This window comes from Mytilus trossulus, chromosome 4 (genome assembly GCF_036588685.1).
Source record: "Mytilus trossulus isolate FHL-02 chromosome 4, PNRI_Mtr1.1.1.hap1, whole genome shotgun sequence".
In the NCBI taxonomy this organism is placed as follows: domain Eukaryota; kingdom Metazoa; phylum Mollusca; class Bivalvia; order Mytilida; family Mytilidae; genus Mytilus; species Mytilus trossulus.
The window spans coordinates 91,824,441-91,838,764 of NC_086376.1; the positions used below are offsets into that span (position 1 = coordinate 91,824,441).

The following is a 14,324-nucleotide window of genomic DNA, read 5'->3' on the forward strand; positions in this document are numbered from 1 at the left end:
CAAATGGAGAAGATATTATCTTACCATTTTACAGGCTGACACTTTCTATACTCAATAATTTATTCCTTCAACAATTAAACTTTGAAATGGTCTGAACTTTAAGCTAGTTTTTTTGCTGTGTTACGTACCACATTGTGTTGTTACACCAATATCCATAGTTAAATGAAGGCTGAGCGCTCCCAAATATGTTTACACAGGTCTCATTCTACACGTGTATGTCCATAGTCAGGCACCTATTATTCATGTGTTACATGTTGACTGCTTTATATTTGTGTTTCATTTATTGTTTAAACAGATATTTGTCTGTTTGATATTTCTTTTGCATTATGAATCACTTTAGTGTATGTTGCTTATAGTCGATGACCATATACTAAAAGTACTGTAATCTACAGTAATGTTGGTTAAATCCATATCATTAGGACAGTCTGGTAGAAAGTTTACTATTGATGCAGTCTTCAACCAATCCAATTGGGAACCTTATATATGAACATTGACCACACACGTTACATCCGAGACATTTTGGTGCATAGCGATAATAATGTAATCAGAGACGGATTTAGGGGGCAGGGGAGGGGGCCTGTTCCCCGTTTTTTCTGAGAAAAATTTAGTTGATTATAGCGGGAATCACTGGGGTGATTCTAAACGGCGGAAACGGAAAACAGAACGGAAAGAATTTAAGGGGTTCAAGTGGGATTGAAAATTGATAAAAATTGACTATAAAGGGCAATAACCTCTAAAAGGGGTTAATTGACCATTTTGGTCATGTTGACTTATTTTTAGGTCTTACTTTGCTGTAAATTATTGCTGTTTACAGTTTATCTCTATCTATCATAATATTCAAGATAATTACCAAAAACGGCAAATTTCCTTAAAATCACCAATTCAGGGGCAGCAACCTAGTAATAACCAGCTATCCAATTCATCTTCAGATAGATCTTAACCTGATAAATAATATTAACCCCTATCAGATTTGCTCTAAATGCTTTGGTTTTTGAGTTATCAGCCAAAACCTGCATTTTACCCCTATATTCTATTTTTAGCCATGGCAGACATCTTGGTTGGTTGGCCAGGTTACTGGACAATTTTTAAACTAAATACCCTCATGATGATTGTTACCAAGTTTTAATTTTATTCGGCCCAGTAGTTTCAGAGAAGATTTTTGTAAAAGATAACTAAGATTTACGAAAAATAGTTAAAAATTGACTATAAAGGGCAATAACTCTTAAAGGGGTCAACTGACCATTTTGGTCTTGTTGACCTTTTTGTAAATGTTACTTTCCTGAACATTTTTGCAGTTTACAGGATATCTCTATCTATAATAATATTCAAGATAATAACCAAAAACAGCAAAATTTACTTAAAATAACCAATTCAGGTGCAGCAACCTAACAACCAGTTGTCCAATTCATCTGAAAATTTCAGGGCAGATAGAACTTGACCTGATTAACAATTTTACCTCGTCAGATTTGCTCTAAATGCTTTGGTTTTTGAGTTTTTTGACAAAACCTGCATTTTACCCTTTTGTTCAATTTTTAGCCATGGTGGCCATCCTGGTTGGTTGGCCTGGTCACCTAACACAATTTTTAAACTCAATACCCTAATAATGATTGTAGCCTAGTTTGATTTAATTTGGCCCAGTAGTTTTAGAGAAGAAGAATTTTGTAAAAGACAATTAAGATTTACGAACTAGAGGCTCTAAAGAGCCTGTGTCGCTCACCTTGGTGTATGTGAATTAAACAAAGGAAGCAGACAGTTCATGACAAAATTGTGTTTAGGTGATTGTGATGTGTTTCTACATCTCACTTTACTGAACATTCTTGCTGCTTACAATTATCTCTATCTATAATGAACTTGTCCGTGTAGTTTCAGTGGAAAATGTTAGTAAAAATTTACAAATTTTATGAAAATTGTTAAAAATTGATTATAAAGGACAATAACTTTAGGGAGTCAATTGACCATTTTGGTCATTTTTACTTATTTTTGAGTCTAAAATTGCTGTACATTATTGCTGTTTACAGTTTATCTCTATCTATAATAATATTCAAGATAATAACCCAAAACAGCAAAATTTCCTTAAAATTACCAATTCAGGGGCAGCAACCTAACAACCAGTTGTCCAATTCATCTGATAATTTCAGGGCAGATAGATCTTGACCTGATAAGTTTACCACATGTCAGATTTGCTCTAAATGCTTTGGTTTTTGATTTATAAGCCAAAAACTGCATTTTACCCCATGTTCTATTTTTAGCCATGGTGGCCATTTTGGATGGTTGGCTGGGTCACCCGACACAATTTTTAAACTATATACCCCAATGGTGATTTTGGCCAACTTTAATTTTATTTGGCCTATTAGTTTCAGAGGAGAAGATTTTTGTAAAAGTTAACGACGCTGGACTACAGACGCTGGACACCGACACCGGACACCAAGTGATGAGAAAAGCTCACATGGCCCTTCAGGCCAGGTGAGCTAAAAAGGCAAAATTTCCTTATAAAGGATAGCAATTTTCATGGATTAAGGAAAACTTGCATGTCCGTGGATATTTTATTCAACTGTACCCACAAAAATCCTTTAAAATTAGTATCCAACGAATAATAATGAATTCACAGTATGTGGATGTACCCGTAATCAATTATAGGTCAAAGTAAGATCTTCAACATGAATTAGAAAAAAAACCAAAAAGACCTCACATGAAAATAAAATAAATCCTCATTCATAACAAAACCATAAAAACTTTTATGAAAAACCAAATTTGACAAACATGAAACAAAATGAGCTTTTCTAGAATTTTATATCAGATAGTCAGGAACATCTTTTGCAAATTGTCAACACAATAATTTCTAAAAGTACATTAGCTCTTTAACAGAACAAGTAAGTATGATTAGCTTTCAGTTCTAGATGATTCCTTCTCTTCACATATACAACTTGCATGTTTAAGTCTCTCTAACGTTTTTGATTTTCCAAGTACTGTCATGATCTCTCCAACAGACGGGCCTTCCTTTAATCCTGATAAACACATTCTTAAAAATTTCATGTATGGAGCAAATTTTACCTTCATGCTTTTAGCATTCTTTTTCATTTCAGACCCAACACTGGATTCATCAAATGTTTCCATATTTTTTATGCATTCTATACAAGATTGTAAAACTTCTGAAGGATTAGAAATATCAATATTTGAAATATCTATCTTATCAGGCTTTAGCCATAAAAACTCAAAATCACTGCCAGCTAGTTCATCAAGTCGGCTAATTCTGTTTTGACACCAACACATGATCTGTGCCAAGTATTCAGCTGACAAATCATCTAAAGAAAGGTTTCCAGAATATTTACTCTTTACTATTTTTCTAATTTTTTCAGTAAGTTCATTCATTTCTCCATCTGAGATTTTTCTCTGAATAAATAACTGATTAAGTCTATCTAAATGTGCTGGATCAAGTCTACCAGATGATCTCTTCACTGTGTTTATATCAAAATTTTTTACCAACTCGTCAAGTTTCAGGACCTCGTTATCTCCCTTTGTAAATCCACCTCCAGGAAGAGTTATATAGTTTAATAAAGCATCTGAATAATATCCTAACTTCATAAAATGTTCCACATGTATATCTCCCTGGCGTTTAGATAATTTTGTCCCATCATTATTCATTATGAGTGGTAAGTGAGCATATTTTGGTGGTGTCCAACCAAATGCTTGGTATATCATTAAATGTTTGGGGGTTGAAAGTTGCCACTCTACTCCTCGTAAAACATGAGTGATTTTCATGAGATAGTCATCCACAACATTTGCAAAATGGTAGGTCGGATAATTGTCCGTTTTCATTAGGACTGGATCACCCTCATTTTCAGTTAAATCAATTTCTATAGGTCCATATATCAAATCTTCAAAAGGTTCAGATAGTTGTACAAGTTTTAATCTTACCACATATGGTAGACCTTTTTGAAGTTTGTCTTTTCTCTCTTCATCTGATAGATGGCGACACTTCCCATCATATCTAGGAGTTTCCCTATTTCTCAATGCTTCTTTCTTCAGCAAATCTAAACGTTTTTGGCTGCAAAAGCATTTATAAGCAGTACCATTCTCCAGCAAAGTTTCAATATATTTTTGGTACAAATGAAGCCTTTCTGATTGAACATAGGGTCCATAATCTCCCCCAGAAAATGGACCTTCATCTGGATGAACAGAAGCCCACTGAAGAATATTACACAAGTTTTCAACAGCCCCTGACACTTTCCTTGTCTGGTCAGTGTCCTCAATTCTTAGAATAAATTTGCCATTGTTAGCCTTTGCATATAAAAAATTGTATAGAGCAGTTCGTAATGATCCAAGATGAAGTTGACCAGTAGGAGATGGAGCAAATCTCACTCTAACACAATTAACTGACCAGGATACATGAAAACATCTTGATATAGTCCACCTATTTAAATGTTTAAATGGACTATAGAAACACTGTGTTAGTACCATTGCTGTATATGCTCTTTATTTCTTCAAACAACTAAATCCCCTGAAAAGACATAAATTAAACATGATACATGTATAAATAAATTCTACAATAATTGGCATCAATTAGAAAGTTATTTCTAATTTCTTGTACATTAATCTGCTATTCGTTATGAATGTAAATAAGTGTTTTTGTTTCTATTTAGAATACTTAAAGTGAAATAACAAGAGGCTCTTTAGAGCCTGTGTCGCTCACCTTGGTCTATGTGAATATATTCAACAAAGGACACAGATGGATTTATGACAAAATTGGGTTTTGGTGATGGTGATGTGTTTGAAGATCTTTACTTTAATGAACATTCTTGCTGTGTACAATTATCCCTATCTATAATGATTGGCCTAGTAGTTTCAGTGGAAAATAATAGTAAATTTTTTTTTTTTTTATGAAAATTGTTGAAAATTGACTATAAAGGGCAATAACTTCTGCGGGGGGTCAATTGACTTATTTTAAGGTCTTACTTTGCTGTAAGTTATTGCTGTTTACAGTGTTTATCTCTATTTTTAATAATATAATAATATTCAAGATAGTAGCAAAAAACGGCAAAATTTCCTTAAAATTACCAATTCAGGGGCAGCAACCTAACAACCAGTTGTCCAATTCATCTGAAAATTTTTGAGGAAAGATAGATCTTGACCTGATAAACAATAACAATCCCTATCATATTTGCTCTAAATGCTTTGGTTTTTGAGTAATAAGCCAAAAACTGCATTTTACCAATATAATAATAATAATAAATTCTTTATTTAAAGAGAGTAAACACAGTTAGTTACAATTACTAATCTTCCCTGAGGCCCTCATATACATGTATGCAATACAAGTAAAAACAAAATGATAATAATAAGAGAAACTAGAGGCTCTAAAGAGCCTGTGTCCCTCACCTTGGTATATGTGAATTAAACACAGGAAGCAGACAGTTCATGACAAAATTGTGTTAAGGTGATTGTGATGTGTTTGTACATCTTACTTTACTGAACATTCTTGCTGCTTACAATTATCTCTGTCAATAATGAACTTGTCCGTGTAGTTTCAGTGGAAAATGTTAGTAAAAATTTACAAATTTTATGAAAATTGTTAAAAATTGATTATAAAGGACAATAACTTCTTATGGGGTCAATTGACCATTTTGGTCATTTGACTTATTTTTGAGTCTTAAATTGCTGTACATTATTGCTGTTTACAGTTTATCTCTATCTATAATAATATTCAAGATAATAACCCAAAACAGCAAAATTTCCTTAAAATTACCAATTTAGGGGCAGCAACCTAACCATGCTAACAACGAGTTGTCCGATTCATCTAAAAATTCCAGGGCAGATAGATCTTTACCAGATTAACAATTTTACCTCTTGTCAGATTTGCTCTAAATGCTTTGGTTTTTGAGTTATAAGCCAAAAACTGCATTTTACCCTTATGTTCTATTTTAACCGTAGCGGCCATCTTGGTTGGTAAGCCTGGTCACAAAACACAATTTTAAAAATAGATAGCCTAATAATGATTCTGGCTTTGTTTGGTAAAATTTGGCCCAGTAGTTTCAGAGAAGAAGATTTTTGTAAAAGTTAACTAAGATTTACGAAAAATGGTTAAAAATGGACTATAAATGGCAATAACTCCTAAGGGGGTCAACTGACCATTTTGGTTCTCTTGACTAATTTGTAAATCTTACTTTGCTGAACATTTTTGCTGTTTACAGTTTATCTCTAACTATAATAATATTCAAGATAATATCCAAAAACAGCAAAATTTCCTTAAAATTACCAATTTAGGGGCAGCAACCCAACAAAGGGTTGTCCCATTCATCTTAAAATTACAGGGCAGATAGATGTTGACCAGAGACACAATTTTACCCATTGTCAGATTTGCTCTAAATGCTTTGCTTTTTGAGTAATAACCAAAAATGCATTTAACCTCCATGTTCTATTTTTAACCGTGGCGGCCATCTTGGTTGGTTGGCCGGGTCAAAAAACACAATTTTTAAACTAGATACATCAATGAGGATTGTGGCCAAGTTTGGATTAATTTGGCCCGGTAGTGGCCCGGTAGTTTCAGAGAAGAAGATTTTTGTAAAATATCATGGAGATTTACGAAAAATGGTTAAAAATTGACTATAAAGGTCAATAACTCCTAAAGGGGTCAACTGACCATTTTGGTCATGTTAACTTATTTGTAAATCTTACTTTGCTGAACATTATTGCTGTTTACAGTTTATCGCCATCTATAATAATTTTCAAGATAATAACCAAAAACAGTAAAATTTCCTTAAAATTACCAATTTAGGGGCAGCAACCCAACAGATAGATCTTGACCTGATAAACAATTTTACCCGATGTCAGATTTGCTCTAAATGCTTTGGTTTTTGAGTTATAAGCCAAAAACTGCATTTTACCCCTATGTTCTATTTTTAGCCATGGCGGCCATCTTGGTTGGTTGGCCGGGTCAAAAAACACAAATTTTAAACTAGATACATCAATGATGATTGTGGCTAAGTTTGGTTTAATTTGGCCCAGTAGTTTTAGAGGAGAAGATTTTTGTAAAAGTTAATGACGACGGACGACAGACGAAGGACGACGACAGATGACGGATGCCAAGTGATGGGAAAAGCTCACTTGGCCTTTTAGACCACGTGTGCTAAAAACTAGAGCTGTGTTGCTGACCTTGGTTTATGTGAATATTCAACAAAGGACACAGATGGATTTATGACAAAATTGTGTTTTGGTGATGGTGATGTGTTAGTAGATCTTACTTTACTGAACATCCTTGCTGCTTACAATAATCTCTATCTATAATGATTGACCCAGTAGTTTCAGTGGAAAAAGCTAGTAAAAATGTACAAATATTATGAAAGTTGTTAAAAACTGACTATAAAGGGCCATTATTCCTTCGGAGGTCAATTGACCATTTTGCTCATGTTGACTTATTTTTAGGTCTTACTTTGCTGTAAATTATTGCTGTTTACAAAAAATAACAAAAAACAGCAAAATTTCCTTCAAATTACTTATTTTCGGGTCAGAAACCCAATAATGGGCTGTCCAAATCATCTGAAAATTTAACAGCAGATAGATCTTGACCTGATAAACATTATCATCCCTGTCAGTTTGCTCTAAATGCTTTGGTTTTAAGTAATAAGCCAAAAAATGCATTTTACCTCTATGTTCTATGTTTAGCCATGGCAGCCATCTTGGTAGGTTGGCTGGGTCACTGGACACAATTTTTAAACTGGATACCCCAATGATGAATTTAGCCAAGTTTGGTTTAATTTGGCCCAGTAGTTTCAGAGTTGAAGATTTTTGTAAAAGATAACAAAGATTTACGAAAAACGGTTAAAAATTGACTATAAAGGGCAATAACTCCTAAAGGGATCAACTGGTCCGAGACCACAATTAATTCGTTGTGCATTTTTTTTAGAACATAAATGAAAATTAAAAAAATCCCACCTGCACTTTCTCGATGAAATTTTTACAGTGTGTTGTACTACTTTTGGGACAAATTATATCAAAATTATAGAAAACTTCATCGTCTCTAACTCAAAATATGGACAATTTGGTATTTAGGGTGTCTTGAAATCTTTTGACAGCTTTAGAAGTGCTAATTTTTAACCTTTTACAGCTGGACCATATCACTACTTTCCTGTGAAATTCTGCACCCAAATTTTTTTACAGTGTTATTTCATCCCCCTACTTACAATTTTAGGCATTAAACATGGAGAAATAAATTTGGAAGGCCAGGGGTATAAAAATTTATGGCAAGTAACCCACTGTTAACACTATATTCGTGAACAACGAAAATCAAGGGACGACAATTGTGGTCTCGGACCAACTGACCATTTTGGTCCTGTTGACTTGTTTGAAAATGTTACTTTGCTGAACATTTTTGCTGTTTACAGTTTATCTCTATCTATCTATAATAATATTCAAGATAATAACCAAAAACAGCAAAATTTCCTTCCTTTCTTCGAGAGAAGCTCTACTATGAAAGTCGACTTTGGTATATTTTTACCCCGTTATTGATAGGATTTCAAACATGGATGTTCCACTATATATCATGTATATTGCATTATTTTAAATACAGTTGTTATAATTGAATTATACCTTGAACATGTAATATAGAGAGCTTTTATATGCTGTGCCTGTTGATCAATCCTTTTCATATCTTAATGAATTAAATATGTTTAAAATCAAATAATGTTGCGGGGTTAAACATGATAGCGGGATCCCCCCTCCCCCTGTTAAAAACTGTTAATTCTTTATTTGTATAACTAAGTAGGGAATAAATATACATAAAAATTGAAACACATAGTATAGATCTATGTTTGCTCTATGGTTGGGTTGCTGTCTCTTAGGCACATTCCCCATAATTTCCATTCTTAATTTTACATACATGTATATATTGTGTTTTTTAGCTTCCCCATTTTTCACTATTTTTTCTCACTGATTTCTGTTTATTTAACGAAGTGTCAATGCTTCATTAGTCTAGAATACTATAAAGTGTATCAAAATGTTGGACTTTTTTAAAGATTAAAATCATTTACCTGAACAACCTCTGTATTCTGTTGAACAACCTCACCATCATGAATAACACACATCAATTCCGGATTATCAGACCTCATCCGACCGATTTGAGTTTTAAAATTAATTTTCAGCTTCCGGTGTACAAATTGTCAAAACTGTCAATTTTTTCATTTTTATTTTGACTGTAAAAACAGAGAAAATGAATGTTATTTTAGCTATAAAGCAATACATCAGTAAAATGATTGAAGACAGTGGGCCTGGAATGAAAGTTTTATTGATGGATAAAGACACTGTGAGTAAATCAACAAAAAAGTAGACAGATGTCAGATTACAGGACTGTCAGAAGTTATAATTTCGATTTATCAGATATATATTTTATTATATGTTTCTGATGTTTATTATTTTTTTTAACTCTCTTGCTGCCAGAGGGACACATGTGTCCACACCAACTGTGCCGGAGGGACACATGTATATGAAATGTCCATGACCATGTTTTGATTCATGCAACTTGCAAGCTTCTATTCCTTGCTTTATGTCTTTGATTTTTTTAGATTCAAAGAAAAGATCAAAGAGTTAACAGCTACAAGCGTTTGTAAACTTTTCTTGTGTGGGTCTCAAAATAAATTATGTAACAGTCCTAATGGTGTGATGTTTAGTTATATATCAAATGATGTCATTGTTGGGCTAGCTTCTGATGTCAAAGATGTTGAGCAGTGATATTTTCTGGCAAAGAAATGCAACCTAAAAAAGCTACTTGCAGCAAGCTTAAGAGGGTAAAATGATTGATGGAAACAAAATCTATGATATTTAAAAGAACATTGATAAATTTGGAATGAATTGGTGTCAATACAAAATGTAGTAAGATTCTGAAAACCTTCTGTCAGAGGTCAGGACTGATCTGACAAAATTGATATCAGTTAATAGCCAACTAATTTTTCATCAATGAATTGTTTTTCACATCACTTGAACTTTGCAATCACAATACTGGTACAATATTTTATTTCAGTATTTATCCATAATTGTGGTGCACATGTTTTATGATTGTGTGTTGTATAATCCTGGAAGTGTCATGAGTGTTATAAATAACAAGATATATGCACATGTATATGATGACTTTTAAATTTCTATGCATGTTTTTAAATCCAAAAATATTTAACCAAAGTAACAAATATTAGAATCAAATAACATGTAAAGATGCATGTATACAATTAAAGAATGGTTTTGGTTCTTGTAATAAATTATGTACATGTACAACGAATATAACAGTAGAACACATATTGGAATCTAAATAAGAATGGTTTACTTAAAGTAACCAAATGCAAGGATGTGCCATTACATGTACATATATCGTGTATATATACAGAACATTAGAGTATAATACTATGTTACAATTAAAGTCATTACAGTTCTTGTCACAATTACCATGATTCCATTTTCGTATTTGATTTTTACAGACGAGTATTGTCAGTATGGTTTATGCACAGTCAGAAATCCTCCAGAAAGAAGTATACTTATTTGAAAGACTAGATTCTGCAGGCAGGGAAACCATGAAGCACCTGAAATGTATTGCTTTTGTCAGACCAACCAAAGAAAATGTTGAACTATTAGCACAAGAGCTAAGAATGTCTAAATATGGTTTATATTATATTTGTAAGTAATTTCAGTGCAGTACTGCACTTAATAATGCAAATTTATCATTATACATGTATCGAGTATATGAATTTAAACCTATAACCTTTTTGAAAATTATAAAAACAAACGCTGAAATAAATAAATTCATAATTATTAATTCAACTTAAAAAAAATTATAAAAGAGAAATATGCCAATATCATTGTCAAAGATTGTCTAATTAAACACCCTACACTTTTAACATACATTTAAATAAAAAGAACAAATTCTGAACATTGTTAATGTTCACAAGAACAATATATTTAAAAAATATTCAGGAGGCTCACGGGTACAAAAAATTCAGCAAAAAATTAAACATTTCTTTTTTCATTACAAATTTTATTCATTACACTATTAGTTATTACTTTATAATATGGTACAAATATCACCCAGACAAATCAATTTGGTTTGGCCACAAATGACTTTAAAAATGTTTATAATAAATTATATATTTTTGTAGCATTGAAAAAGCTCTAAATTATCTCCCTTTGGTGCAAAAATGTCATTTTTTGACGTTTAAATTGAAATGTCTTTTTTATCTCATCTGTGACCTTTATTTTTATGCCCCACCTACGATAGTAGAGGGGCATTATGTTTTCTGGTCTCTGCGTCGTCTGTCTGTCTGTCCGTTCGTCCGTCCGTTCGTCCGTCTGTCCCGCTTCAGGTTAAAGTTTTTGGTCAAGGTAGTTTTTGATGAAGTTGAAGTCCAATCAACTTGAAACTTAGTGCACATGTTCCTTATGATATGATCTTTCTAATTTTTAAACCAAATTAAACTTTTGACCCCAATTTCAGGGTCCACTGAACATAGAAAATGAAAGTGCATGTTTCAGGTTAAAGTTTTTGGTCAAGGTAGTTTTTGATGAAGTTGAAGTCCAATCAACTTGAAACTTAGTACACATGTTCCATATGATATTATCTTTCCAATTTTAATGCCTTATTATATTTTTTATCCAATTTCATGGTCCATTGAACATGGAAAATGATAGTGCGAGTGGGGCATTCATGTACTTTGGACACATTCTTGTTTATTATTGTTTTCAAACAAGCTATACATAAACTAAATAATTGTAAAATTTAAGCAGTTTCTGTAATTAAGTTCTTTTTTTATTTCGATATTACCTATAATTCTCCTATTCAACAGAAAAAAAGGACTTTTACAAAAATGTATGATTCTTTCAGAGGCATATTGTGAGCTTAAATGAACGGTGACCCCATATTTTTATTTCATATTTTTGTTAGGTATAAGATCAAGTTTTATCATAGGAAAAAATAGCAAAATCCTATATTAGAAAAAAAGCTGATTTAGACCTGCGGGCCCCCTTAACCCACATACATCATGTACATATAGAAAAATATAATTTTCCAAGTCAAATGACACACATGAGTACAAATATATAATTTCATACAACTTTGTATTGGACCATTACTATAACAAACCTTCAGCTTGATAGAAATGTAATATTGATGTACAAACAAGTCAAGATATATTGCCAATACATGTAACTAAGTCATAGATATGTGAAGATATGGTACAAGTGCCAGTGAGACAACTCTCCACTCTCCATCCAAGTCACAATTTATGAAAGTGAACCATTATAGGTCAAGGTACGATCTTCAATACAGAGCCTAGGCTCATTCATGTACATTTTATGTACAATATTATAATCATGGGGAATTATAGTGTGAAATCAAACAAAAGAAGATAATAAAAAAAGAATAGGAAAAGTTGCCAAACGTAAAATATTTTTAAAGTACAAGCGTACATTGTATATTGACTTGATACATGTTATATTTCAAATACTGTATTGAAAACGATAATATATATAACACAATCAAACTTGATTTATGGATTAATGTTGATATTTTTATTTTATTCTTTTCCTTCCAATATCCAATGTAAAACTGTTCTAATACAAAAAAATATCATGTTTTAAAAAACGATTTGACAGCTATTGACAGTGAAATAAAAATAACATTTATTGTTTCAGATTTTAGTAATGTAATAAGCAAACAAGATGTCAAAGTATTAGCAGAGGCAGATGACCAAGAGGTTGTGAGGGAAGTTCAGGTAAAGAAGGTCAAAATAATGGTGTTATAAACAACATTTTAAATATTCCAAATCAAACAATATTTTAGTTGCAAAAGTGAGAAAATATTGTCGGTATAGGAACTGGATTGTCAGGCTGTCCAAATGTAAAATATTACCAAAACCTAGACAAAAACACTTAATACTGCAGTACATCAGATTTGATAAGTTACTTATTTACCAATAATTTATCAGTTTGGCGTAGGATAATTAGAAATCTATTACTGATTCAAATTTCTTTAAATTTTTATACGACAGCAAAAAAAAATTTTTTTGTATTATATAATGCTATCATGTCGTCGTCATTGTCTGAAGAGGTATTTAGTTTCTGGACAATAACTTCAGTTTTAGTGAATGGATCACTATAAATTTTTACCAGAGAGTTCTATACCACTAAAGAAAGGGATTGATTTTGGGGGTTATGGTCCCAACAGTTAAGGAATTAGGGGCCAAAAAGGGGGCACAAAATAAGCATTTTTGTTTTTTTTCATCAATAACTTGTGTTTAAGTGTATGAATCTCTCTGAAATTGTACCACAAGTTTCCATACCATGAAGGGACTTTTTGGGGTTATGGCTCAAAATGTTTTGGAATAAGGGGCAAAAAAAGGGTAAAACTATTTTTTTCTGGTCAATGGACAATTAAGACAATTTAAAAGCAGTATAAGGGAGGTAAATCAGAAACATTGGAACATACAATGTTAGGTATGTTCTGATTTACCTCCATTACACTACTTGTAAATTATGTATAATAAAAGGGAAGGTTTTGGACTAATTGCTAGTACAAATGTAGTTTCAAAAAAAAATCCAAATTCTCAATTTTTTGAAAAGTTGGAATAAGAAATCTTTAATTGCAAAATATTGCACAATAGATTTGTAAGATGTTGATATTTGTTTTGTGTTAGAAACCCGTGTTGTGTCTAAAATATGATCACAATCCAAATTCAGAGCTGTATCAATCTTGAATGTTGTGGTCATACTTGCCCCATCTGTTCAGGGTTTAACCTCTGCAGTGGTATAAAGCTGCGTCCTGCGAAGCAACTGGTTATTTTTGGAGTGGATAATTATTGCAGATTTATGACAATAATATAGGAAGCAAAACAAAGAAATTCAATGAATTTTTATTGATATCTGGACATAAAAACAAGACTTGAAACAGCAAAGTTTTGAAAACCTCAAAAATTGATATCCTCCAAAAAACCCTAACTTTTCAAGTAGTCCATGTCACAAAGTATAAATGCACAATTGGTTATACATGTTTCTAACATTTCTCATTGGAATCATGCACCTATGTTAAGTAGATTTGCATTGCAGATAAAATATGCTTAAAATGTACCGTATATATAATTTTATTGCAGGAATATTTTGGAGACTATGTTGCTGTCAGTCCACATTTATTTACCCTAAATATTAATGGATGTTGTCAGGTTTGTAAAATATTATAAATGATGTGTTTAGTTGATTCAATTAAATAATATTTAACCCAAAATTTTCAGTGAGGAGCAAGTGGGTAAAACATTTAAGATAAAAAATATTTTCTAATTGGCAAGCATACATGTACAATTTAC

The 14,324-nt window shown here is 32.1% G+C and overlaps 2 protein-coding genes across 2 annotated transcripts in view; one reads left to right on the forward strand and one right to left on the reverse strand.

Annotated features, from left to right (window-relative positions):
- Window positions 1-2,771: 2,771 nt before the first annotated feature.
- Window positions 2,772-9,100, reverse strand: LOC134716301 (nondiscriminating glutamyl-tRNA synthetase EARS2, mitochondrial-like). Its single transcript, XM_063579198.1, has 2 exons — window positions 9,021-9,100; window positions 2,772-4,498 (listed from the first exon to the last, which is right to left on the reverse strand). The coding sequence occupies exon 2, from the start codon at window positions 4,456-4,458 to the stop codon at window positions 2,881-2,883; it is 1,578 nt and encodes a 525-aa protein (XP_063435268.1). The 5' UTR covers window positions 4,459-4,498; window positions 9,021-9,100; the 3' UTR covers window positions 2,772-2,880.
- A 20-nt stretch (window positions 9,101-9,120) lies between these two features.
- LOC134716300 (vacuolar protein sorting-associated protein 45-like) overlaps window positions 9,121-14,324 on the forward strand; it is a 28,582-nt gene continuing 23,378 nt past the window's right edge. The window contains exons 1-4 of the mRNA XM_063579197.1: window positions 9,121-9,292; window positions 10,455-10,650; window positions 12,661-12,740; window positions 14,115-14,183. Coding sequence (XP_063435267.1) covers window positions 9,200-9,292; window positions 10,455-10,650; window positions 12,661-12,740; window positions 14,115-14,183 — 438 coding nt within the window. The 5' untranslated portion in view covers window positions 9,121-9,199. The remainder of the gene's footprint in view (window positions 9,293-10,454; window positions 10,651-12,660; window positions 12,741-14,114; window positions 14,184-14,324) is intronic.